We start from the raw sequence: 26,565 nt of genomic DNA on the forward strand, positions 1-26,565 counted from the left end.
AGCTTTACAAGCTTACAAACAGCACATTTGCACAATGACTGAAAGCAGCAGCACCTGATATATATGATACTAATATAATACATATACATATATAATCCATACTAATGATGAAGGAACTGAGCTCACAGTCCATTGTTCATTCAGTGAACTACTCAGTTTATTTTGGGCCTCAGAAATGCTCACTCTGTTTGTACATCACTGTCAGCAATAGACTCATTCTGCTGTGTGGACAGGAACACATGTGACATCACTTCCTGTTTGTTTGTGACTGAAGAGGAAGAAGTTTACAAGGAATCATTTAGAAGAGTTTCAAACATCAACTGATTGAATCCATGAATCTGAAAACGTGTTTGTGAGTGAAAGAGACAGACATGTACAGACTGAACTATCTGTTCAACAGTCAGAGTGTTTCTGTAACAGGAGACACTCTTTACACTCCACTCAGCATAGGGACACTGAGCCACCACGAGACCAGACTCTAAACCCAGGATAAAGAGTTTGAGTGAATGTGGTGTTGAAGGTGTGGAGGTGGATCAGAGTGTCAGAGGAGACTCTGTAGAAGGACAGAGTGCCAGCAGGACAGTCCACATACACTGCTGCTCTGTTAGAGACAGAGGAGGAGGAGGAGGAGATGGATGTTAGTCTGTTATTGTGCCTGACAGACTGAGGACCACGATCAGAGCAGATCAGACTCCAGGACTGATCATTGTTTCCAAACCAACAGTCATCACTGCCTCCTTTCCTTCTGATGCTTCTGTAACTCACTGATATATTAACCCCTCCTCTCCACTCGACCTCCCAGTAACAGCGACCAGTCACACCATTTCTACACAGCAGCTGATGAACATCAAATCTGTCTGGATGATCAGGATATGACTGAACCTCCTTCACACATGTCACCTTCCTGTTGTTGTCAGACAGTTGGAGCTTTGTGTTCACTGTGTTTGTGTCGATTGTGAGTTGACAGGAATCTGATGGAGAGAACAAACACAATCCAGCTGCAGTTATTGATCCATCATCTGTTCATTGATTGACACTTTGATGATGACTCCTGACATGATGAAGATGGTTGAATGTGTGCTGCTTTGTTTTCATGAATCCCATTAAAAACACACTTACACTTCCTCAGACCTGGTCTCAACCATCGGACTCCAGCAGGCTCCACCCTGAAAGGAGGAAGGGGATCAGAGCAGCACAGTCAGCATGCACACATGGACATTACATGGCTCTCACACACACACTGTTACACACTGAGCTCAAAGCTCGGCTCCACTGTTTTATTCAAAGAAATCTACATTTATTTATCAGCACATTTAAAAACAGGTTGAGCCAAAGTGCTGCACAGAGTAGAGAGAAAATAGGAAACATACACAGTAATGACTATAAAGACTGGTCAGGATTGAAAGCTACAGAGTACAAATGTGTTTCCAACCGGCTTTTAAAAATGTCCAGTGTTGGTGACGACCTGATGTGAAGGGCGACTGTTCCAGAGTTTGGCTGCAGCCATCGATAAAGCTCACCTCTGTTTTTACGTCTAGTTCTGGTCAGAAGCTGCTTATCTGCAGACCTGAGGGCTCCACTTGGATTCTTTTGTTAAAGAGAGATAAGATGGAGCCAATCCATTCACAGATTTAAAGACAACCAGATCTGGAAGTGGATTCTACCACGTACTGGTGACCAGTGGAAGAAGCTGGTGATGGGTTGTCTAGCACAGACCCACCGCTGGAACCAGACAATTGATGAGGGAGAGAACTGTGACAGCGCCGTTCCTTCACTTGACCTCAGTCGCTCTCGTCTGCTCCCTCGTAACACTGCTTTTTATTGAGCTTACATGTGATAGGTTTTGTATTGTTGATTGTCATTTATGCTTAGAAACATTTACTCATATATGCTTAGAAGTGTATAATCATTTGTAGATTGAAAGAATGTTTCATCTTAAAGGAGGTCTGTATTAACTCTGTGTAGAAGGAAGTGCATTCATTCCTCTAGAGTATCCTTGGTATAAATCACATACTCCCTAGGAGAGTTTATCTTTGATTTATGGTATAGCAAACACACGTATATCTGTTTAAGTATAAGAGCCTTTTGTTTAGATAAATCTGCTAGACTTCTAGGCGCCAGCCTTGGGGAGTTTTCACAGGGTCACATCTTGACCTCACACAGATCCCACACACACACACACACACACACACACACACACACACACACCCACATACACACACACACACACACACACACACACACACACATTCACAGGCAAGGTACTCTTTGTGTGAATGTAGACGTCATATGTTAATGAACTTATGCATATTCATGTAACCTCAATAAAAGAACAGTGGTACGGGAGAACGGACGAGAGCAACCGGGTCAGGCGAGGGAACGGCGCCTCTTCGGTTTTCTCTCGTGCACGAGTAACATGAAGAGCTTGCCTACTTCGTGTCTTGCTTTGCGGTATAATTATATTGTCTTCAACGTTCCAGCGGATAGGTACAAGCTACAAACCTATCATTAATTGGTCCTTCGATGCCGGATCCCTGGAATCGCATTCACCGAGGGGAGAAGGGACACGCTGAAAGACTGACGTCAGCCAGGAAGTTCCTGTGGATTCGCTGTCTGTCTTTTCTCCTCGATGAATGGCGATCGGCGGGATTCGAGGCGGATATTACACGCTAAGCAACACCGAGTAAGTTTAGAGTCCAACTGTATAACTGTACGTCTTCGCCGCTCAGTGGGGTGTTGTCCGTGGCCGCTCAGTGGGGCTAAAATTACGTCTTCGCCGCTCAGTGGGGTGTTGTCCGTGGCCGCTCAGTGGGGCTAAAATTCGCCGTCTAAGTGGTATGATGTACAAAGCCGCTTAGTGGGTTTTTTTTGTACAGAAGCATTAAGTCGCAGAGTTGCGCAGTTCGAACTTTTTTGGTTCTCCGCTGCTTTGTGGGGTGTTGAGAGGTTCCGCGGGGTCCAGATTGTGCTGGACAGTAGGCCTATTTTGTGTTATTGTCATTTTCGTCGTCGTTTCGTTGTTGTTGTTATGTGTGAGTGTGTGCGGAGCAGAACGCGTGGTGTGTGACGTCAGCAGCTGTTGTTGTTATCATGGTTTCCTAAGCAGCCAGGAGTGTGTGGAAAAGGCCATCCCGCATCAGCAGCTATGCTCTGGTGGGTGGCTTTCCCTCCACCCCTTGCTGACACAAAATGTTAACTCTTTAGCTTGCCCTGATCAACAACAGCCTGTGTGTCAGACCATAGACGTAATTGAGGTGGATAGTTGTTAAAAGTAACCTACATTAAGCTTGTGGTTGCTCAAATTCAGTACAATGACATGTGAGGTGAAGTGATATAGGCAAATATTTAAACTAATGAAGTGCATAGAGGCACTTGACCTGTGTGAAAGACTGTCGTCTTATTATGAGCCATTGATGAGATATACAGCACGCCTGTGAAAACAACTAATATGCTGAACCCTGTATGAAACATCTAGAAGTACATGATGGAGAAGCTGAATTGAATGTGAAAGTGTAAGACTTTGCCGCTGTGGGCAGAGCACGCAACTACTGTGTGATGTTGCGTTGCAGTTTTTTTCCGAGCTGATGAGCAAGCTACACATTATTAGATCAAGAGCTGTCTGAGAACTACTCAAAGAGAGGAAACAGAGCTATGAGTGTGCAGCGTTTCCATGAGCAGTTTTTCTGCACCTTGACTCGTGTGTGTGTAGCATCAGCATCATGTTTTTGTTTATTTGTTTTGTTGGGTTGAAAATAATTAAATAAACGTGTGATCATGCCTATGGATCACCATGGCACATATCTCCAGCCATATGATTTATTTATGCAGATGACAAAGTGAGTGTGAATGTGTTTGACATCAAAGTGTTTCTGTGCGCTTTGTAAAAATAATTGTTTTTGATTGTGAGAGCGGTGATACTGCAGATCACCAGCTATTTAAAAAAATAAAATAATAATAATACAAACAAAAAAGAGTGAAAAAGAGACAAAATTTACATTGTAGATGAAAAATAATCATAGGAAAAAGGTTTTGTGTTGATCAACCAAGAACAACTACAATCTTATTTTCTGCTTTTAAGAAAGGACGGTTCACAAAAACAGAGAGAGAGAGAGAGAGAGAGAGAGAGATGTGTGTTGATTAAGCAGTGAGGATAATAATGAAAGTCTCTCAGTCTGTCGTTTACAGGTGGGGAACGGACCTGGATCAATTCTCCACGGGCAGCAGTCGGAAGAAAATTATAGGTTGAAATCATTAGAAAAAATAGAAAACACCCAGCCAGAATTTTTTGGCTGAATTGTTTTGCAGCTTCCCGTCCTCATCCCGAACAAGCAAGCTCCAAGGAAACTAATCTCTCCCTGAAGACACCGAGTGCAGTTTCAGAAGCACGAGCATGAACATCAACAGTGGACAGGAGTCCAAGAGACAATACCAGAGTTCTGAGCAGAGAGGTCCAGCAGCACTGTGGGCAAACGGCATCAGAAAGAGAAGAACCACCATCTAGATTGGATGGATGGAGATGCGTTTCCAGCCAGCTGCAACCTCATTGTGTGTGAAGGACTTTTGAGAAGACTGTCTGAGTTTGACATTTGCCATGTTTGGAGTGAGATGGCAATAAAAGAGACAGTGGGACAAAGAGAGAGACACGGGACAAAGCTGAAAAAGCTGACTGCCATTGGACTGAAAAGTGGGAGAGAAGGAAAGGAGCAGAGGAGGACTGAGGCTGCTGTTTTAGTGTGGGCAATCAAATTAGGTTAAGGAATTCGGGGAGACAAGCGACTGCCTGGAAGTGGAGGATTGACACAGTGTCCAGACCACCACAAAAGGGGGAGGAAGACAAGCACTGAGGTATGCAAGTGTACTGTTAGAAAAAATGGAAAGTGACACGACACATACAGATAATATGCACCAGAGATAAAAAAAAAATCATACACAAAGTGTTACACTTTAAGAGAGGGCATTTGTAGAAGGGGTTAACAACACACAGTGTGGTTGCCGATGGTAGCCTGCAAGCATTTGGGGTTTAGCTGTGCCTGACTATGACAGAGTTTTTCATTTAGATGTTTCTGAAACAAAATTTGGAGTGAACGGAGTTTTGTTTCAGAAAAAAGGGGGGAAGGTACATGAAAGGATACATAAAAACAGAACATGCATTAACCCTACTAATACAAACACAAAATAACTCATGAAGATTAGACAACATTTTAAGTGTGTGAGTCTGTTTATCATCTTGTCCAAGTCACCTCGTGTGATGTAAAGACCAGTGAAACTCATAGCACATTACATGCTCTGCTGGATATACAGCTCCACAGACATGCATTAGACCTGCCTAATAACACAAACACCCATGCAATGAAAATTAGCTTGTTATCTTTCATCAGTGTAAAATAGTGTCAATTTAGCAGACACTTGTTATCAAATACTGAATTTATCCTAAAGAAAAAAAAATTGACTCTCTAGGTTGCAGGACAACAATTTAACTTTTGTGGGAAAAAAGATCCTGGTTTGACCAATCAGTGATCAGACAATAAATTTAATGTTAAAATGGTAAATTGGGAGAAGCTTCCTGCTTGATTGATGCAGCAAGTGATTTACTGTATGAGGGAAATTGCCTTTTGTGATAATATTTTGAACATGCTTTCCTGTCGTCCTGTCAACTTAGTGGGTTAATAGCTGATATGCAAATTAGTTGATCGGTTTTAGATTAATGAAAGGTGACTGAATTCTAGCACGAGTGAATGAGATGTGTTGGAGCTTGTTGTGTGTTGAGTAGAGACTCTAAAACACTGAGTTTCCTGTTTTGATGTGCGAGTGAATCTTGTATTTAGATACACAACTCTGAATACGTCAGAACAAACTTTTTTTGTGAAGTGCATGACAGCATGTCACATGTTTTATGATGAAGGAAAAAGGAAAGTTGAATAAAATAGATCTGTGGCCTAAATGAGTGAAGAGCACAGACCTGGTGATTAAACTCATAGCTAATATGACATTAGGGTTATGTTGTGTTTTGTGCAGCTGATGGTTGATTTGGAGTTAATCTAGCTGATGATTTTTCTTCTGTTGTGAAGTCGAGCCTGCCGATTAGTATGATGGTATAATAAACCATGCTAATGGTATGATTTACCCTCCTGAGATGAGGAGTTTGTGTCATGACTCAACAAGGCCTTTTTATTTTGATACTTTTACAGAGCACTGAGAGTTTGGTTTGATAATCTCTGTTATTTTTCATTTTTATCTTTTGAACAGGCACTGATTTTGTTTGTCTATTTCTTTTCTTTAAGCAGATCTGCACGTCAGAAATTAAAAGTGCTATACGACCTGTCGAGAACGCCGTTACAAGTGCATTTTCTCCACATTAAAATGGGTTCTGGAGAAAGCCACTTATTGGGACAATATTAAATGAAAGTCCCGGCCTAAAAAGGATCCAGCGATGTAATCCAAACTAAAGTTCTTCTTTTTCTTTTTTGAAATGACGTCATTTTGCTGAGAGTGGAAACTAAATGCGACAATCGATTCCACTATCAGCAAAGAAAGAAAGAATGAATGTATGAATGCGTGAGTGAAAGGAAAGAAAGCTGACTGACTGGTAAAAGAAACTGTGAGAAATTGTATACATCTGCGCAGCGCTAACATTTGCATTTTCTTTTCTACAGCATTACAGTTCTTCATGTGGTTTGATCACATGATTTATACCAGGACAACTGGTTGATGTTTTTCCTACTACAGGATTTTTGGGTTTATGTGTGAGGAAAACTGTGTTTACAGGTTATGAGTGGTGATGCTGTTACATTGTGTTTTTGGGAAAATGTGACGGTTACTTTGATGATATGAATAACATATTTTCCACAACAATGGATGGTTGATTTTATGGTGTTTTTATGGCACCTCTGGAACCTGTTGACCTGTGTCTGACCTCCGTCTGACCACAGTCAGTGTGTATTGCTAATGTTTGTTTCTTTGAGAATACTGTGGAGGATTCAGCTGAAACGGACAAGTGGCATGAGTAAAACAAATAAGAGATTACGGTGTTTATGGAAAAGTTGAATATGGGCTCTTAGCTGGCCACTTTGAACCCATAGTAATATATAAGTGGAGTGACTTTGCTTAAGGGCAGTCACTGATTACATTAATGTTAACTGAGTACATGGGATGATCCATGTCTGGGGCAAATTATGGTAACAATAGTGATTTAATGATTTGAGAAAACCTGCACATGACACTTGTCTTGCCCGTGCTGAATGCTTATTACTCTTTTGAAATAATTGTTTATACGTGTGAAGTTTGATTTTATTTCCAGATCTTGTGTATGCAGGCTCCTGGTGGAGCCAGTTTTTAAGACAGGGATCCAGGTTTGGTGAGTTGACGCATGGTTGTCCATGCGTCAAGAGGTGGGGTCCAGAATTAACATTAAACAATGTTTACTATTATTGTTGCAGTGATTTGTGTGATTAGCTGTTTATTTACAAGTATTAAATCTATGCAAGTGGTGCATCCATGTTTAGATGAGGCTTGATGGCCTATAAGTGAAGTTCACTGAACTAAAGAATGTGGTTTGATGATTGTTGACATGCTCTCCAAATAGAAGTTTTTCTGAAATACAGGTGCAGCAGTGAGAAGCGAGAAACATTCCAGGCATAGCCCAGGCAGTGGTTGAGGTCAAAGGTCAAGCTGGTTGGGGCCCATCATGAAATCAGCTGAACCAGGAGGAAGGCAGAGAAGCTGAGTGTTTTGAGACAGATCCAGCAGGCCCAAAATCAGGACTATCCATGACGAGAAGGAGTGCCTGAGAGGATCGTCCACAGGATGGGAGCTGAGGCCAGGAGAGACTTCAGGAGGATCAGAGATCATCTTCAGCACAGCAGACATGACACAGAGAGCTGTGCTACTGAGCTTCCAGGAGATTTTAAATAAAATGAAAGATTCAATATTGACGCTGAGGAAGACAACTAAGGTGTACGACGTGCTCTGCCTTAAACCTTCAGCAGCGTTGGAACATGAACACTCGAGGGATGAGGGGAGCGTGCCAAGCTCCATCGACAGCGCAGAAGGAGTTCGAGGATGACATCATGATTCTGTGAAAGCACAGGAACCAGAAGCTATGGTGGAGATGACAGCAGTTTCCTATGTGCATACGATGACACTCTGAAGGCTGCTGGGATCATAACAGCAGTAAGACAACGGAACCCTGCACCCTTTCCACAGAAGTGTTTTTCTGCAGAGCGTGGACAATGAAGGAGTCATAAATATCCCCCTCGCAGGATGAAGGACTGAAGTGAGGTAATGGGAGGCCATAAAACTAGAGTGCTGAGAGGTCTGCAGCTTTGTAAATAGCTGAGACCCATGTTGACAAACAACAAAACCAACTGGTATGTTTGAATGTTTATTCTACATACATTTGGACTCTGGTCCTATGGACAATGAAACAACTGGAAGAGACATTCATGACGCCCTGCAGAACTCAAACCACTCTGCAGAGAGACATGTGATGTGCACACCCGGAGGAAGCATTACCAAGCTGAGATGTTTTTGAAAATGTTACCTTCTTATTTTCACTATTAAATTAACAATTTCTTTGGTTGCTCGTAAGATGCAGTTTGCCATGAGATGAGCTCAATGAATGGGATAACTGCTAATACATTTGTTAAACTGTGTATCTTTACAGTAATTTAGGGTGATTTGACATATGCTGAATATAACAATGTTTGCATTGAAACTGTCAGACATGAGGTATTCATAACTGGGAACTTTTCTAGCATAAAGGTCAAAAGGGGGGAATGATAGGTTTTGTATTGTTGATTGTCATTTATGCTTAGAAACATTTACTCATATATGCTTAGAAGTGTATAATCATTTGTAGATTGAAAGAATGTTTCATCTTAAAGGAGGTCTGTATTTTTTTTTTTTTTTTTTTTCTTGGAAGTGACATCAGAAACAGCAGCATGTGACATCACGTGATGGCGGAGCTTCAGTTAATCCTTTGTCATCCTTTTTTTTTTTTTTTTTTTTTTTAGGACAGGGGGAAAGAATGAAAGAAAGAGGGGGAGAGAAAGAAAGAAAACCAAAGGGGAGAAGAGACGGTGAGAAGGGGGGGAAGAGAGAAAAACAAACAAACAAAAAAAACAACAAAAAAAAACAAACTCCTGGGTCACCTGTATGGAGAGAAAGAAAAACAAAAAAAACAGGGGAGACAGCAAACAACAAAGAGCAACATAATAATAGAAAAAAAAAAAAAGCACCATCACAATAAACTAGCTAGTCATAGATATCAATAGTTACTAAATAATAAACGATATTGTGCAGCACGCAAGATAGACAGCGCACAGTGTGCTTTGAGGCAGCAGCCAAGATAGCTGTAGTCCGCGTCTGTGAATACCCATGTGTACACCTGTGTGCATACCTGTGTGGATCAGCATGCTTGCATTCCAAAGGTTCCTTCATGTAATGATCTGCTAGAGAGTGTGGGGAGCCACAGTCCTGTCCTTTATGGTATCAAGCAGGTATGGAGGAGATCAAAACTCCAGACATCCAGAGGCCCCCAGAACACAAGAGACCAAGGAAGACCCACAGAGGGGCAGCCGCGCCACTGTCCCAGTAAGAGCTAAGGAGAGTCCCAGATGAGGGCTCATTCAGCAGCCGCGGAGCAGAAGCCAGGGGGAGTTGCAGTGACGCGCCCGTGAGCTCCGCCGGCAGCCAGCTGTGCCTGAGTGACCGAGCCCCAGGCCGAGAGGCCGGGGGCACCCCACCTCCGAAGTGGCCCGAGCGAGCCCCAATAAGCGGCCGCCAAGGAGTGAGCCGGTGTGTACCCGGACGCCCACCCCCAGATACAAAGAACCACCAACGCACCGATACCTGAGGGAGTCCGCCACCGGCAGGGGAAGTGGTGGTGGGTGGAGATAGGCCTCCAAACCTTGGAGGGCCCGAGATGTCCCCAGAGAGGTGGCGTCTGATACCCAACCTGACATATAGACACAGACATACAGGCACACACAGACACAAACATCCATTCCCACCCTCATGCTCTCATATGTACTTCACACTCAACCGACGTGGAGACAGACATAAAGGGACGCTGTATACACGATCACACTCCCCAAGCGTACTCTACTAACCGGGTCTAGGTACCCTTGCCCCTGGAGGGGGGAACTGCACCCAGACCCAGGTGGTGTTACCCTTTTCCCTGCGGTGGGGAGAGGCAGACCGCCCCGACTCCGCAGCAGCAGGGAGGCCCCAGACCGCAGTCGGACGGCCCACTCCTCCTAGCCCCCCCGCTCCAGTAGGCCGCAGAGAATGGGGGTGAGAGAAGACTCCAAACCTCCCTCCACCCGCTCATTGTAGTGTTGATGCATGTGTGTTCTAAGGTGCAATTAAAACCCAGGAGGGCATAGGAGGTCTGTATTAACTCTGTGTAGAAGGAAGTGCATTCATTCCTCTAGAAGAGTATCCTTGGTATAAATCACATACTCCCTAGGAGAGTTTATCTTTGATTTATGGTATAGCAAACACACGTATATCTGTTTAAGTATAAGAGCCTTTTGTTTAGATAAATCTGCTGGACTTCTAGGCGCCAGCCTTGGGGAGTTTTCACAGGGTCACATCTTGACCTCACACAGATCACACACCCCCCCCCCCCCCCCCCCCCCCCCACACACACACACACACACACACACACACACACACACACACACACATTCTCACAGGCAAGGTACTCTTTGTGTCTATGTAGACGTCATATGTTAATGAACTTATGCATATTCATGTAACCTCAATAAAAGAACAGTGGTACGGGAGAACGGACGAGAGCAACCGGGTCAGGCGAGGGAACGGCGCCTCTTCGGTTTTCTCCCGTGCACGAGTAACATGAAGAGCTTGCCTACTTCGTGTCTTGCTTTGCGGTGTAATTATATTGTCTTCAACGTTCCAGCGGATAGGTACAAGCTACAAACCTATCAACATGAATATGCACAAGTTCATTAACATATGTCGTCTTACACAGGTATGAACAAAGAGTACCAGTCTGTGCATAGTGTGTGTGTGTGTGTGTGTGTGTGTGTGTGTGTGTGTGTGTGTGTGTTCCAGATGTGACCCTGTGACCCCAAAGCTGGTGCTAAGAGTCCAGCGGTCCCCCTAACAAAGGGCTCTTATACTTAACCAGACACAGAGTAGGTGTCCTCCTACACCAGGGGTCTCAAACTCGTGGCCCGCGGGCCAATTGCGGCCCGCAGGACGATAGTTTTTGGCCCCACCTTAATATGAAAATGTAATGTTAGTTTGATAATGTATGACACTTTACAGTGTTGTGGGCGGAGCTGAATTAACCCACCAATCAGGGTGGGATATGGATCTCAGGGGACACCAGCCGGGCTTGATGCAAGCAGGGAAACATTTCTCAATGAGTCAAAGTTCCAGCAGCGTTGCCCTGGAGTGTTTCTTTCTTTCCTGTGCCTGGCTGGCTTCCTCCTTTCTGTTGGGCAAACGCCGACATTCGCCCCAGCGCGCTGCGTTCACAACACTTCAAAAAAAGTTGTTTTTTTAAGTTGCTGCCCAGCGGGACATTATACGTATATAGATTTATACACACGTCAGTGGGATTTAAAGTTATTTTTCCACAGAGAGAGATCTCATATTAACTCTCACAGTGATGCGTAGGCGGCGGGATAAAAGAAAAGTCATGAACTCAATGCAGCCCAATTTAGTCTGCAGTCACATAGCGACACCTGTTCATCGGCAACAACAGTCCCCGGTAACCCAGACTAATTATAGGGTCGCACCGTAATTTGTGGCTCGATGTTTTTATTTGCATCACTCCGTTTGCATTGCAGCAAACATGAACAGTACATATAATGTAAAAGCAGTCAAAACAACTAACATCAGAAACAGCTGATGTTATTTGTTATATGTCACGGTGTCATTTCCGCTTCTTTCTCCTGTAACAACAGCCCGGCGCCGTGAGCAGTCGCCTTTTTTGCGCTCGATATGGGGCGATCGTGGCTCAAGAGTTGGGGGTTCGCCTTGTAATCGGAAGGTTGCCGGTTCGAGCTTCGGCTTGGACAGTCTCGGTCGTTGTGTCCTTGGGCAAGACACTTCACCCGTTGCCTACTGGTGGTGGTCGGAGGGCCCGGTGGCGCCAGTGTCCGGCAGCCTCGCCTCTGTCAGTGCGCCCCAGGGTGGCTGTGGCTACATTGTAGCTTGCCATCACCAGTGTGGGAATGTGTGTGTGAATGGGTGGATGACAGGTTGTGTAAAGCGCTTTGGGGTCCTTAGGGACTAGAAAAGCGCTATACAAATACAGGCCATTTACCATTTATTTACCATCGATATCCCTGCACTTTCTACCATCTGCAAACGCCACGGTGTTCGTGTCGTCATGAAAGACATGAACATCGAGCGTAAAAACAAAAGAGACTGCTACCGGCTTTTTATCTGCCGATCGCCGTGCTACGGTTGCAAGAAAAAGAAGCAGAAATGACGTTCTCTACGCGTTGAGACGTTCCACGTCCGTCGGCTAAACGCTTGATTGAAACTTCAATGCGACAGTGACACCAAGTAGAATTATAAATGTCACATAGCCCCAAACATGTCTTTTTCAAAGCCTGCGGTGAAGAGAAAGGTTGGTGATGAGCACCGACAATTTCAGGAAAGTGGGAAATGCAATATTTCTTTGTTGAGCACAGGGGCACCCCGACCTGTCTTATTTGCACAGAGAAAGTTGCGCTGCACAAGGAATACAATTTGAAACGTCATTACACAACTAGACATGCTGAGGTGGATGCAAAATACCAGGGAGACGAGAGAGCGAACCGGGTTGCCAGTCTTAAAACAGATCTACTGAGGCAGCAAGATTTCTCCAAGAAAGCAACCAAAGAGAATAATGCAGCAGTCGGAGCCACGTGGTTAGTGAGATGATTGCTAAAGCAGGGAAGCCATTCACAGAAGGTGCATTTGTCTAAAAGTGCATATTGCAGGCTGCAAATATAGTCTGTCCGGGAAAGAAAGGTCAGTTTAGCAACATCAGCCTTTCTGCCAACACCGCAGCAGATCGCATTTCTGACCTGTCAAGTGACATTTATGACCAACTGTGTGAGAAAGCCAAATGTTTCAGTGTATACTCAGTCGCTCTTGATGAGACCACAGACATCACCGACACTGCCCAGCTCCCAATGTATGTCCGTGGTGTTGATGACAGTTTTGAAGTGATGGAGGAGCTGCTCACAGTAATTCCAATGCATGGCCAGACCACCGCTCAGCAGATATTTACAAGCTGTGTGATGCCATTGAGAATGTTGGTTTGCCATGGAAGAGGTTTGTTGGAATAACAACAGATGGAGCGCCATCAATGACAGGGAGGGAAAATGGACTGGTGGCACAAAACAAACTGGAAGAGGAAGGCGTGGAGGAGGCCATTGCTCTGCACTGCATCATCCATCAGCAGGTCCTTCAGCAAATGCCTGAAGTTTGACAATGTGATGTCTATTGTTGTGAAATGCATCAACCAAATCAGATCCAGGGGCTTAAAGCACCGAAGGTTCTGTGCTTTTTTAGAGGAAATGGAGTCAGAATATGGGGATGTGCTCGACTTCACTGAGGTACGTTGGCTCAGCAGGGGAAATGTATTAAAGAGACTTTTTGAGTTGAGAGCAGAAGTGAAGCCTTAATGGAGAAGGATGGAGTTAGTGTTCCTGTGCTAACTGCTAACTGCTAACTCGGCTATGCAAGAGGAAACGCTGCCAGGTCTCTAGCAGCAAGGAGTAGGCAAGAGAAGCCATGTTCAGAAGAACAGTTCATTTTCTACAGTGTTCCATTCATGTTCAGAAGAAGATTATAGAACTGTTAATACAGACATTTCAATCTAAATACAGCAGATATAGAAGACTGAAAAAAAACACATAAGTTCACTGACTAAAAATATCTTATTATTATTTTATTTATGTATTACAGATTGATTTATTTTCTTATTAATTCTAATTTGTTTATTTATTTTTTATATTTTGTGTTGAAAAATAAAAATAAAGAGATTTGAGAAGATTGGAATTTCTTAACCATGCCTTTCTTGTGGAAAACCTAATGCGGCCCAGCCTCACCCAGACTCTGCCTGCAGCGGCCCCCAGCTAAATTGAGTTTGAGGCCCCTGTCCTACACCATAAATCAGTAAGAGAGGGTACGACCTCTCTCATGGCCCCAAGTGGTGTGTGCATGCCAGAGCACTCTGGAAGGCACACAGAGTCTTTACAGACTACTAAGGATCAAACCTCTATCATCATGCAATCGATTATAAAACTAAGCATATATGAGTAAATATTTCTAAGCATAAATGACAATCAACAATATAAACCTTACAGCTGGTTTTAATAACAGAATTTATTTGTTTCCCAAATGAGAAAGAGCTATCGAGAAACACTCCTAAATCTTTAGTTCTGAACTTTTCCAGTGGGCCAAGGTCAACATTATCTGCTAATGCTAAATAGGCTGCCGTTATTAACTAATGCTAATTTGATGTGAATTAGCATTATGCACTAATGCTAACCCTTTTTAACAATGTGAGTAGCTAATGCTAACACTATTTCCCTTAACTTTATAACAATGTGAACGACTAATGCTAACACTCTTTTTCCTAGCATTACAACATCTGAGCTGCTAATGCTAAGTAGGCTGCCATTAGCACCTACGTCTAATTTAAGGCAAATACGCATTAGAACCTAATGCTCATATCGTTTTCCTTTGCTTTATAGCAATGTGAGCAGCTACTGCTAAATAGCATTAGCTAATGACAGCAGTCTAATTTAATGCAAGTTAGCATCATTTGCATTATAACGATGTGAGGAGTTAATGCTAAGTATGCTGGCATTAGTGGCTAATTCTAATTAGGGGTGAATAATTATTACAAGCTAATGCTAATAACGTTTTCTCTTCCCTTTTAACAATGTGAGCAGCTAGTGCTAGGTAGGCTGAAGCTAGCAGCTAATGCTAAAGCTAAAGATTATTTGATGTGAATTAGCATTACATTAGTGCGGAGTTAATGCTAACTAGACTGCCATTAGCAGGTAATGTTAATTTTAGGTGAATAGGAGTTGGCAGCTAATGCTAATACTATATTTTCTTGCTTTAACCCTTTAAAACTGGTCAGAGTGGGCACACTCTGTTTTGCGCAACTATTTTTAAATCCCGGTAGCACTGTAACCACGTGAGCTAGCGCAATAATTTTTTTTGCATATGAAACCTGAGGAGTTGTACTTACATCCTATGCCATCAGCTTGTCCTAGGTTACAGTTTCCTTCCACATATGCTTAGGACTCATATTGCACTGCTGGAAATAGTTTATTTTGATGCATATGCTGTTATTTTGCAAAGTTGCAGTATAATATTCATTGTTGTTTTTCCTGCAGTATATAAAAATTGGTGTATTTCAAAAATAAAACTATGAAGGCACTCAAAATAAATTTCCTGTGGTGGGAAACTATTTTGTGCAACTTTTTTGTATTTACAGTTTTGAGGGATAAGCCTCTTAAATTTCTCTAACTAGAAATATATGTTAGAAAAACAAAAACGATTTTCTATTTTTTTGTAGTTTATTGCACTTTTTTGCAATTTATGTAATTACTATGCACTTAATACATACATATTATTAAAATTTAGACTGTAATGGTTGTATTGATGTATAGCAACTTGAAATGCTCCCAAAAATGGCTCTACAGCATGTAAAAATATAATATAAGCTCTGGCGGACTTGGTTCTATGGTAGGTCTTAAAGGGTTAAATCAATATCAGTAGCTAATCCGATTGTTCAGTCTGACGTCAGGTGAAGCCATTTTTATGCATTTAAGAGCTGTGTTGAATTCAACATTACAAACTGAACATTAGAACTATCCTTTTCTCCAGGATTTTCCTGATTTAACATTTCAATATGATTCATTTTTGTTCTCTACATCTGCCGTCATCACTTCAATTATTTCCACTGTGGATTTGATCATATTGTTTGCCCAGCATCTCTACATTTTCCCATCCATACTACCTGGAGCTCATTAACACTATTAAGACTGGAAACTGCTGTTTAAGCCTGATGGTGACACTTTCTGGTGAAGAAGTGAATTGCAGTAACAGGACTGGCTGGCTTATGATACACTGGACATTTCCAGCGCTTTGTTTTCTCTGCTCACAGACAACAGAGATACACGCATGTATATACAGCCCACGTCCAGCTCTGCATGCACTCCTTCTGCTCCATTTCTATAGAGAATAAACAACGTAACACAATCATTCTCCATTGTTTTCAACTCAACCAGCTGCATTTAATGAAGGAGTTTGAATTTACTTTACAACAACTGCTGTTGTTTCCTGTCTGCATTCATGTTCTTAACTGTACTCCACACATTCTGAACTGGTGTAGTTCTTCCTAAAGTACTGCAGTATTCCTGCCAGTACATCCTTTTAGTTTTCCTAACTGTTTCCTCTGATGCTCGTTGCTATTCTTTCCTCAATGCAAATTCATGCTAAGCTCCTTAGTATCCATCCCAGTTTCTAAACCTGTAATAATTGCTTTAATGTGTCTTTGGCCTAATTATGAGTCTGTCCACATGTTTGTAGTTCCCCACTTGCTTTGGTTTCTTAGCTCTGATTCTCTGAAATTTATCCTTGAAATCATTTACTGGCATCTCTCCCTCTCACTCCCACTATCCCCAGAACACCAGAGTATTCATCTCCTGGCCTCTTTACATTTTCTCCAATCATCCCTGTTTCTAGAGTCTCGCCCCATCTGCAGGCAGTCCAAAAGAAACTGCCTCTGCCATTTTCTTCTTCTTAATCTTTGATTTTTCTCTTCACTTTCTCCATTGGGTCTTCTTAGACACACTTTCCAGAAAGCAGCAACATTTTTTGTGCCCCATTTTTCAAATTGTGCATCTTACTTCAGCTTAATGTAAATGGTAAATGGCCTGTATTCATATAGCGCTTTACTAGTCCCTAAGGACCCCAAAGCGCTTTACATATCCAGTCATCCACCCATTCACACACACATTCACACACTGGTGATGGCAAGCTACATTGTAGCCACAGCCACCCTGGGGCGCACTGACAGAGGCGAGGCTGCCGGACACTGGCGCCACCGGGCCCTCTGACCACCACCAGTAGGCAACGGGTGAAGTGTCTTGCCCAAGGACACAACGACCGAGACTGTCCAAGCCGGGGCTCGAACCGGCAACCTTCCGATTACAAGGCGAACTCCCAACTCTTGAGCCACGATCGCCCGTATGTGTGTTTCCTGGTTTGTTTTTACACAGGTCATGTAAAAGAAATCCTACCAGAGGCTCGACAAAGCTGAACTGAAAGACAGCACGGGCAATAAATCAGAGCAGCACAGAACTTAAGCACACATATATAAGGTGATTTAACAAATCATGTCTGTTGTAAATGAGTAAGCCATTTATCGACCTGACTCAGGTTTTAAATCATCATCAGAAAAGACTGAATCCTGACCTGAGAATCCCAAGTGTACACTTTGGACTTTCCACTGCAGAAAATAGAAGCTTCAGTCCTGAATCCTGCAGGTTGTTGTTACCCAGGTCCAGCTCTGTCAGACGGGAGGACTGGGAGCTCAGGACTGAGGACAGAGCTTCACAGCTTCTGTCTGACAGGTTACAGCCACTCAGTCTGAAGAAAGGATGACAAGAAGACATGAAACACTTGTGTTAAAGTATATTCATGGTGCCTTGAGGAGCTACTACATTTACAATATTTCAACACTGTTTCAGGACATGCTGGAATCCTTATTGCCTCATGTTACAAAAGACAAATGTGGCAGTTTACTGTGACTTGCATGGATTCATTAAAAAAACAAAACATACACACAATGTTAATTTTTTCCAAATTAAATTGATTAAATGATGTTAATTGATGAAAAAAAAAATCGATATCGCTTGATCTGACCTCAGCGTTTCCAGTTTGCAGTATTGACTCTTTATCCCAGCAGACAGAAGCTTCAGTCCTGAATCCTGCAGGTTGTTGTTACCCAGGTCCAGCTCTGTCAGACGGGAGGTCCGGGAGCTCAGGACTGAGGACAGAGCTTCACAGCTTCTGTCTGACAGGTTACAGCCACTCAGTCTGAAATCAAGCGGGAAGGGAGACAAGATCAACCAAACAAATCAGAGCTTTATTGCTTTTTTGTTGTTTTTAAGCAGAAATCAGTGAGGTGCTGGTAGATTCTGTTCTTTTGGTTTATTACCCAATAACACACACATACACTAATATTTGTGACTTTTGTAATAGTAGCATTTACAATGCAAAGCAACAGCGATCACAGATTGAAGGGGCCTGAATAAAACTACAATGCAGTGATTTTTAAGATGACCCGTTCTTCCAATTTCCAACAACAGATTTCTCCAACCTTACAGTTAAAAATAATTCTTTATCTCATACTGAATCTTGGTGCACCTCCCCCAGTTTATTAAAATGAAGAGGTACTGAAGTTGCTGTAAGTGATGTGTGATGCCACTGATTTCCTTCCTGATCCAATACAAAGTAAAATTCAGGCTGGTATCTGCGATACTGATGAAAACTATTCCTTCAGAATCAATACAAGACATAAGAAAATATGTTTTGTATAACATAAAAAGCCTGAATTTTAAAATATTCAGTTAATAATCAAAAACAGATGTGACTGAAAATAATAAAACTGAGAAACATTTCATGGCCATTGCTACAGGCCATTCGATCCTTTTACAACCATTGCAAGAGCTTGGTTGGCATAGCCGGCAATAAGTTGGATAGTAATAAGTCCGGTGGGTGATGGGCTCCACCAGGGCTGCCCTTTGTCACCGATTCTGTTCATAAATTTTATGTTTAAAGGCTGTATCAAAAGTTCATTCAAGTTACAATATTGTGGTCAAAAGTTCTCCTTTTTTCTTTTATACTATACAACTACGCTGGCTCATGGTTTTAGGACACGGATCTGTCATGGAAGAAATCTATGACCACTTTTAATCAACATTTTAAAAATAAACATGATCACAGATTTACTCACAGAGCCTTGTTGGAGGCTTTGACCACTGGCAGCAGCCTCAGAAGAGCCTCCTCAGAAGCAGAGTATTTCTTCAGGTCAAACACATCCAGATCTTCTTCTGATGACAGTAAGATGAAGGTCAGAGCTGAGCACTGAGCAGGAGACAGTTTACCTGTGGCGAGACTTCCTGAAGTCCTGTATTGTTGGATCTCCTCCACTAGAGAACGATCATTCAGTTCATTCAGACAGTGGATCAGATTGATGCTTTTCTCTGCAGACAGATTCTCACTGAGCTCCATCTTGATGTAGTGGACTGTTTTCTGATTGGTCTGTGAGTTACTTCCTGTCTGTGTCATCAGGGCTCGTAAGAGAGTCTGACTGGTCTGCAGGGAAAGACCCAGGAGGAAGCGGAGGAACAAGTCCAGGTGTCCATTTGGACTCTGTAAGGCCTTATCCACAGCACTCTGGTAGAAGGGTTTCTCTGAATATTCTGTTGTTTCAGACTTCTTGGAGGTTGTTTGTTGTTCTTCCAGCAGATTGAGTCCAGAGTTGCTGAAGGTCAGATGGACATGAAGAGCAGCCAGAAACTCCTGAACACTCAGATGGATGAAGCAGAACACCTTGTCCTGGTACAGTCCTCTCTCCTCTTTAAAGATCTGTGTGAACACTCCTGAGTACACTGAGGCTGCTTTGATATCGATGCCACACTCTGTCAGGTCTGATTCATAGAAGATCAGGTTTCCTTTCTGCAGCTGATCAAAAGCCAGTTTTCCCAGAGACTCAATCATCTTCCTGCTCTCTGGACTCCAGTGTGGATCTGTCTCAGCTCCTCCATCATACTTGACCTTCTTCACTTTGGCCTGAACCACCAGGAAGTGGATGTACATCTCAGTCAGGGTGTTGGGCAGCTGTCCTCCCTCTCTGGTTTCCAGCACATCCTCCAGAACTGTAGCAGTGATCCAGCAGAAGACTGGGATGTGGCACATGATGTGGAGGCTTCGTGATGTCTTGATGTGGGAGATGATCCTGCTGGCCTGCTCCTCATCTCTGAATCTCTTCCTGAAGTACTCCTCCTTCTGTGGGTCAGTGAACCCTCTGACCTCTGTCACCATGCCAACACAGTCAGGAGGGATCTCATTGGCTGCTGCAGGTCGTGTGGTTATCCAGAGGCGAGCAGAGGGAAGCAGTTTCCCCCTGATGAGGTTTATCAGCAGCACATCCACTGAGGTGGACTTTCTAGGGTCAGTTAGGATTGTAGTTTTGTGGAAGTCCAGAGGAAGTCGACACTCATCCAGACCATCAAAGATGAACACAACCTGGAAGTCTTCAAAGCTGCAGATTCCTGCTTCTTTGGTTTCAGTAAAGAAGTGATGAACAAGTCCCACCAAGCTGAACTTTTCCTCTTTCAGCACATTCAGCTCTCTGAAAGTGAATGGAAATATGAACTGGATGTCCTGGTTGGCTTTGCCTTCAGCCCAGTCCAGGCTGTATTTCTGTGTTAAGACTGTTTTCCCAATGCCAGCCACTCCTTTTGTCAGCACTGTTCTGATTGGTTCGTCTCTTCCAGGTGAGGCTTTAAAGATGTCTTCTTGTTTGATTGTTGTTTCTGGTCTGTCTGGTTTCCTGGATGCTGTTTCAATCTGTCTGACCTCATGTTCATCATTGACCTCTGCAGTCCCTCCCTCTGTGATGTAGAGCTCTGTGTAGATCTGATTCAGGAGGGTTGGGTTTCCTGCTTTAGCGATGCCCTCAAACACACACTGGAACTTCTTCTTCAGGGTGGATTTAAGGTTACGCTGACAATGTCCACTGTGAGTTCCTTTAGAAACAAAGAAAAATATATATATTGAATTTAAGTACTTATCAAGGGTACATGACCATTTCTTTCCTGCCCAAATTAAGTGCTTGTGAAGAATCAGGTCAAGTTCTTGCAACATTATGAAATTTTAGTTTTTCCATTAGCTGATATATTTACAGATATCTTCTTACTGCTCAGTAGATGATCAGCCTGCTTATTCAGCTTCATTCTCTTCAGGATGTTTGCTGTGATCTTCACAAATGACTCCTTGCTTGAATTATTATAGTTGAACTTTTTCATTTGTTTTGAATCGAGTTTAGGCTCACACTTTTGATATGACTCTAGAAAAACAAACAAAAACATAATAACAGATCCATCACAGTATTATTAAGCTGTTGCATGGTTTGTTTTTTGTGTGTCTGTCTTTTTTTTCAGCATCATGTGTAACTGAAGCCTTTTTTGTATTTATTAATAATTCACCATCACATGATAAAGTAATGTTTTTCTGTATATTTAAACAGTTTGTAGACATCAAAGCCCTGTTTATTTTTTATTTTAGCAAAACATCCTCTGAGGCAAGAATAAATCAACTAATTAGCAAAAACAAAAGAAAAAAAGAAAACATGTTTGACATAAATTACATTAATATATAATTACAAATTATATCCCCAAATTACAACAACTGCCACTTGAAGGAACTTTATATTGTTAGATAAAAAAAAACTATAAAAACAACAAGAAGAATTAAGATTTATCATTATACCAGTATATACAAGTCAGGAGTACTTATGCACTAAGGGTTGACCGGGGATGATAAAGTGGATGATAAATAGGTAAATGTAATCATCAACAGTCAAAAATAAAAACCAAACTAGACAAAAAGTCGGTAGCAGGTAGACAGAAGTTAAAATAAATTAACTAATATAGGAAGTATGAGACAGTGGGATCGCTTAAAGCTTAATGAAGATTACATTTAATTTAAAACTCAAAACTGAAACTAAAACAATAAACCATCAAAACAAGTACCTAGAAGTGCAAAACCACAACCACATTGTTTTGGTTTTGATTGAATTGACCGCTGCCTTTGAAACAGTAGCCCACAATATTCTAATATCTTGATTAAATGTCCTAGTGGGCATTAGTGGCACTGAACTTAAATGCTTTAGGTATTATCTGGCAGAGAGAACTTTCTCTGTGAACCTTCTTAGTTCTGATTTTTCTGCTGCTTGTTGGACATGTGGCCTACCAGGGTGTTAATTTTAGGGCCATCACTATTTTTTCCCCCCTTTCTTTACATTTTAAATGGACTGATTGATATATACTGCTTCTCTACTCTCCCAGAACACTCACAGCAACAAAACAGAGTGATAATGTTTGGGCCTAGTGGCCCATATGAGTCCTTTTTTGTTGCTTTGGGAAGATACCGATTCACAAGGTCCCGAATCGATTCGATCCACGACTCGATTTAATTCGATTCATTTCGATTCGATTCGATTCGAATTGAATCTGGGAAATTTTGACAGTCAGAAATCAGTACATTTGCATATTTTTGTATCTATAAAAAGGAAGCTGACACACGCAAGACTTTATCAAAGGTGTGAGCATCACAACAGATGCCTTTGTGTCAAAGTAGCTGAAGATAAAACACAGAAAAACATGAAGGTGATTTTCCAGGACTGGGATTTTATATTCTGCAGTACATCAAAAACAAAAGAAAACCATTAATCAACATATGAACCTCTGATGTTACAGCGGTTTTATTAGAGACACGGCTGAGCGTTTTGCATAATTTTAAAAAGTTTAAATTTGTTCAGTATTGAATGGCAGAAATTAGGTTTTCTTTTCGGAAGAATGTAAAAGGAAAAAAAAACAGCAGCAGACAGGCTGTAAACAACGGTAGACTTGTGCGTAACAAGCAAGCGAATAATGCAGAAAACAGATTTTTAGATGGGAAACTGTTCTTGAAGTACAGAGAGAGAGAGAGCTGTGCATGAAGTAAAAGTAAAAGTCAGAGGGAATTCATGATGATTGATTGATTGATTGATTGATTGATTGATTGATTGATTGATTGATTGGTAATTTAGTTCAACATGTGAACAATATACAGGTACATTTAGAAATGAAAATAAGAGAGAAAAAAATACTATACAAAATACATACAAAAAAACGTTCTGATTAATTTACATGTTGAAAGGGAGTGGGAAGAAGTAAACACTTATTTAATCCCACCCCTTTGCCATAAATTATCAGTTAATATTTAGTCAGCTTCCTTACTGATATAATGATGTTTATGTTGCTGCTGGTTCGGTCAGTATTGTTTGGAGAGAGATCAAACTAACAGCTTTAGAATCAGCACCAAAAGGGCGTGAACACAAAGCGTGGACCCGCCGACACACCAGAATCAGCGAGCTGTCGGCTTTCAGCCCCGACTGTGTCCGTGCCGTCAGGTCAGAAAGGCGACATCTCACTGATTCTGATCCGCGCTGTGTGTTTACGTCTTTGTGCAGAATCCGTGTTCCTGCTCTCATTTACTGTCTTAGCTGTTTGGTGGTTGTTGAAATTTTGTGAGGTTTCACCTGAGATTCTGGCGTTTCGGGCAAAATAAATTTAGATTAAAAAAATCAATTCAGGATTTTAATGAATCGATTTCACGTTATCCAAGCCAGAATCGATTTTAATCGATAAATCGATTATAAAAACCCAGCCCTAATTATTACCAACCTTGGGTTTAATTTGGAGAGTGATTTTAAACTGGAAAGTAAATTATAATTGTTGTCTAGTTTTTCAAAGTATAGCGTTTTTTATTTTAGGCAACTGACAGCAGTGAAATGTTTTCTTTCAAATTCAACATTTTTATTTCTCACACACACAACCATACACACAATTCAACATGTGGTTTCTAGGCAGCACCTTGAAACAGTGATCCATACTTTTATTTCATCCCATCTGGACTACTGTGATTGACTTTATGTGGGAGTCAGTCATTACTCTCACATGCTCAGCTGGTTCAAAACACCGCTGCATGAAGAACCTATAAAAGAGAGCATGTTACCACTGTCTTAGCCTCGCTCCACTGGCAGCCTGTATATTTTAGAGTTCATTTTTAAATTGTTGTGTTTAGTTTTACATTTTTCACAGTCTTGCCCTGCCTTACCTTCTTCATGCCTACACACCTCATCAGTCAGCTGACCAGCTCACTCAGATAGCCTTCTCTATCATTGTTCATAAGTTATGGACTAACTTGCCATTACATGTTAGAGAGCCCCCTTCACTGTCTACTTCAAAAACACATCTTAAAACCCATTTTATTATTTTTGACCCAGTGAGACTCGGTCTGTTTTAGTTATTTGACCTTTTTTATTGTTTTTTTTATATCACATGTATTGTTATTATTTAGTATCAATGTACAGCACTTTGTGTCACCTATGGCTGTTTTAAAGTGTATTATAATTAAAGATAGTAGGTAGGTAACTGCTGTTATACTTATGGGCAACTGTTCATTAACTGGGGCTCAGAGCTTAGTTACACTGCAGAGCTGAGGATACAGAGATACCACATGGAAACAACCTAAGTTCCTATTGGTCAGTGCAGGCTTCATGTGTTTCTACCTTACCAATGGCTCCTGAGACAAACTAAGGAATTATTACCTTGTGATAAACAGGATGAAGATGCCTGGGCTGAGGGTTTCCCTGTTGGAGTAAAGTGCACCATGAATAAGGAACTGTTTGTTTAACAATGAAGACCTGCATGGCTTCAAAATACTCTAAATATAATCTCCAAAAGTTGATTCTGTTCATCTGGACGTAGTGTTTTCTGGGAGAAACGTGTCGTCACTCACCCAAGTGACTTCTTCAGTCTCAGCTGACTGCAGGTTTCAATCTTATAAACAGTACATTTGGATATTGACTGAAACCAGCCCACTGAAGGAACAATGGGCTGGGAGGGCAGTGTCTTCATCGTAATTAAGCAAATTCTCATGACCACTGATCAACAACCACTGATCAATAACCACTGATCAATGGCCACGAGTCCCATTCACAGAGAGTTGGGGAATGGCTGCAATCACAGCATGTAAGATGGTGACAGATGTACGAAATGTTTCTCCCACTGAAAACGCTACATTCAGATGAAAAACAAATCAACTTTTGGAGATTTACTTACCTGCATGATTGAGCATGCATCAAGATGTCTAAATATAATATTTGTACTCAAACAAATTTATTAGAGAAAAGACACACAATTGAAAGTTCAGACTAAAACAGCCTCAGTTTTCCATCCATAAACTGTGACAGTGTTGTCCTGATACTGCACTGAGTCATGTCTTTTTTCTCTGACTGACCTTCATTCATCTTCTTTAAAATCAACTCTGCCACCTCCATTACATGGCGAGTAGTGTATGTCTCCACCATAAGATCCACTGTTCTATGACGTCCATCCTTCCTTGCGTTCTCCAGTCGGCTCTTTTTGATGGTTGTGAAATCACCTCCGGGTCCTTTTTCCAGGTACCAGTGGAAGAGTTTCAGCTCCTCTTCTCCCAAATCTTCCAGCATGTTCAGCAACTGCTCCTCAACAGATTTTTCCATCTTTCAACTGTAAAACATGAGAGAGAACATGAATCTCATCACATGTCCAATGTATTTACTTATTTAGAATATTTAGAGTTTGAGCAGTTTGAGTTCAGGTTTTGTTCTCAGAGCTTTTATTGAGCCCTAATGTCTCCTTTTTACCTCTTGAGCCCCAGCGCCCCCAGTACAAAGGGGGTGAACTGCCGTTTAACCCTCCAGCTCTCAGGTCTTTAATGCTAATATGGACACGTATCCACAAAAAGCTCAGAATTCACCCAAAGAATTCACATCAGCTCACACACACTTTCTACCGTCACCTGCAGAGGAAACACAAATCATTCATGTGCACATCAGCTGAAATCCTCCTTTTTATCATGTGTGCTGTCCAAATATCAGCTGCTTCTTTCCTGCTTCATCTCAGTGTCAGCTGAATGCAGTCAGACAGCAGTGTGAGGCAGAGGAAGCTGCCATCAGCTGCTCTGCTATCAGTCCACTAGATGTAAACTACTAGAGTAAAGTTTTTAAATAATTCTGTGTCACTAAATAAAGTTTTTAGGGGAAGACATGGATGTGTAAACTTCAAATATCTGCTTTAAAACATATTTTGAAAACGTATATTTGCTCTGGCAGGAAACATGAAACCAGGTAACCACCCACTAAGCAGGAAATATTAATTACAGTGACAGTAAAGGAGGTAAAGGGCTGTGACGTCATCACGTACGCTGCGTCCTCTGTGGGCTCTGAGTGAACTCACAAAGTACAAACTACAAGTACACAAACACGAACGTAGCTCAGAGTGGCGGACACACTCGGCCTCGTTGGTCCAGCTGTGAGTCCGTTACCGTGAACTATGGAGCGGCAGATTTGTGCTGAACTAAGCTGCACACAGCTGATGTTAGCCAGGAAACATTACACACTGACTTTAATGGAGAGACTGGAAATACAAACACACACAGTTTGTTGTGTGAAGGAATCAAACACGAGCTGAACAAACAGTAAAGTTCCTAAAGACAAACTGTTAAAGGAGGAAACAAAGCAAACTTACAGTTTCTTCACACACCAACAACAAGCTCCACTCCACGACGTTCAGGAAGTGAAAGTAAAAAAAACACAAAAAAACACAAAAAACTAGAAAATAAACGATCACGTTTTGAGTTGAAAACAGTGACAACAGATACAAAATCACATAGTTCATAATAAAAAATGACTGCTGT

At 41.9% G+C, this 26,565-nt stretch overlaps 1 protein-coding gene across 1 annotated transcript; it reads right to left on the bottom strand.

Moving 5' to 3' along the window:
• Nucleotides 1-441: 441 nt before the first annotated feature.
• LOC146634360 (protein NLRC3-like) lies at nt 442-25,369 on the bottom strand. The gene is made up of 8 exons (XM_085376996.1): nt 25,126-25,369; nt 24,434-24,475; nt 20,978-21,127; nt 19,010-20,807; nt 17,917-18,090; nt 17,467-17,640; nt 1,120-1,166; nt 442-971 (listed from the first exon to the last, which is right to left on the bottom strand). Exons 1-8 carry the CDS (start codon nt 25,367-25,369, stop codon nt 442-444), a joined length of 3,159 nt encoding a protein of 1,052 aa, XP_085233122.1.
• Nucleotides 25,370-26,565: the final 1,196 nt, after the last annotated feature.

The sequence above is a fragment of the Diplotaxodon limnothrissa genome, linkage group LG3 (genome assembly GCF_057381915.1).
Source record: "Diplotaxodon limnothrissa isolate DT_005_m linkage group LG3, D_limnothrissa_male_GT1.1, whole genome shotgun sequence".
NCBI classification, from domain to species: Eukaryota; Metazoa; Chordata; class Actinopteri; order Cichliformes; family Cichlidae; genus Diplotaxodon; species Diplotaxodon limnothrissa.